The following is a 1,641-nucleotide window of genomic DNA, read 5'->3' on the forward strand; positions in this document are numbered from 1 at the left end:
AGCAGCGAAAGAGTTGAGCAAGCAGGGAGGGAGCCAAGCAAGCGTGTGTGTGATCTGACTGCACATGCTTGAGATTATTGTTCATTCACAATGAAATCTGCTCTCAAATCAGTGTTACTGCTCACTCAAACTGGTGGCACAATAGTAAGGCCATAGAACAAAACAAATAAAGTAGATAGCCATAACTTAGTTCTCAGTTTCCCCATTGATGATATGCATACCTCATCATAGGTTTTTATGATGTCAGCCATTTTGGCACGTGTTGTTCCTCCTTTGGCCTTGATAACTTTTATCAGCCGACTTGAATATCCGTCCAACTGTGCCATGAAAGTCTGCTCAAGGGGAAGAGCCACAAGCCTCTGGAATTCTGCATTAATCTGAAAAACATTTAAAAATTCCACATTTTTAATATGTGCATAGAAATGGATTTGGGTAAATACAGACCAACTATTCCAAAAATCTAAGTTGAACACATTGACATCTAACTTCAGGAGTTACTACCTCCTTCGGTTGGAAAAGTGCAGGCCATCTCTCCTTGAAATCCTCTATGCCAGGTTCTTCATTCACCACCTCCTGACGCCTGTAGGCAAATGTACGAGCCATTTTGTCTGCAATGACCCCGCCATTGTTCCTCTTTCTGATTGCTGTCAAAAGTTCAAGTCTCTCGTTTTCCATGGTTTCTGGTGTTTCTCCCAAAGGAAAGGACGGATAAAAGTTGGCTTCAGCTCGCCTTGCCTTCTTTATTTTTGCAGCAGGAAAAAGAGAAGTACTAGCTTTGGATTTTAACGAGTTTACAGACAACTCTGGACATCCCTGGGATTTGAGTAGAGTCCTGTAGTTTCCCATTTTGTACTTCAGTCTTTGTTTCCAACCATAGCAACCGTTAAATGAACCAGGCTCTTTCAAACACGGGTACTTTTTAATTAAGGCCTCTGCAACTACACAGAAATGTGCATCCTCTGGGTAGGCTTTGTATTTGTAGATCTCTTCTGCTAATCTATTTAAGATGTCAGTCTTCATTCGGGAGGTGACAGTCAACATTCTGTTGTTTGCTTGATACTCCGAATTCCCCTTCTCTAGCTGACGCTCTGTGTCATACGAAAATACTGGAATTTGGAAGTCGGATGGCCACTGTTGTGTTCGTGATGACAAGGATTCAGGGGAGGAGAGGATTATAGTGTCATCTGAGGTCAAAGAACTGCTGTCAGAGTGAAGTGTAGAAGATGACGCTGCCTCAGTGACATCAAATAAATGTTGAAAGGCTTCTTGTTGAATCACCTTGACTGTTCCTAAATCCTCAAGGTCTGAAGTTGAACTAAGATTGAAGAAGTCATTACCAAAGTCTTTGTCCATGTATTGAAGTCGGATGTTGGTCTTTAAACCAAAGGTTTCCTTCACCTTGTGGAGAAGCTCATCCAAAGAGTCTGGTATGCCATTTGGAAGAGTCAGTTTTTCAATGTTGCCTGCTCCTAGAATCACCTTCAGTCTTGCAGGTTTGGAACTTGCCATGGCAGCCTGAGAAAAGAGCACAAACACAGTTGTATAAAGCTGGTTGCCACTGAAAATCTTTACAAAATATTTTATATACATTATTAATCAAATCTTTGAACATTTGCTTGTAGTGGGCCCAAAAATAAAATA

The 1,641-nt window shown here is 41.3% G+C and overlaps 1 protein-coding gene across 3 annotated transcripts in view; it reads right to left on the reverse strand.

The window, feature by feature from the left end:
* The window catches only part of LOC106532868 (uncharacterized), a 13,272-nt gene that overhangs the window by 6,428 nt on the left and 5,203 nt on the right, over positions 1-1,641 (reverse strand). Inside the window, exons 2-3 of one of the 3 annotated variants that reach the window (XR_001312162.1) lie at positions 1,338-1,515; positions 222-377 (exon numbers count right to left, since the gene is read on the reverse strand). Coding sequence is in view for 2 of the 3 variants with exons in the window: in XM_014029030.1 (XP_013884484.1) it covers positions 222-377; positions 502-1,590 (1,245 nt within the window). In the remaining variant the exon portion in view is untranslated. Of the gene's footprint in view, positions 1-221; positions 378-501 lie in introns of all 3 variants that reach the window. The other 2 variants (XM_014029031.1, XM_014029030.1) reach the window with 2 other exon arrangements.

Source organism: Austrofundulus limnaeus, unplaced genomic scaffold, assembly GCF_001266775.1.
Source record: "Austrofundulus limnaeus strain Quisiro unplaced genomic scaffold, Austrofundulus_limnaeus-1.0 Scaffold843, whole genome shotgun sequence".
In the NCBI taxonomy this organism is placed as follows: domain Eukaryota; kingdom Metazoa; phylum Chordata; class Actinopteri; order Cyprinodontiformes; family Rivulidae; genus Austrofundulus; species Austrofundulus limnaeus.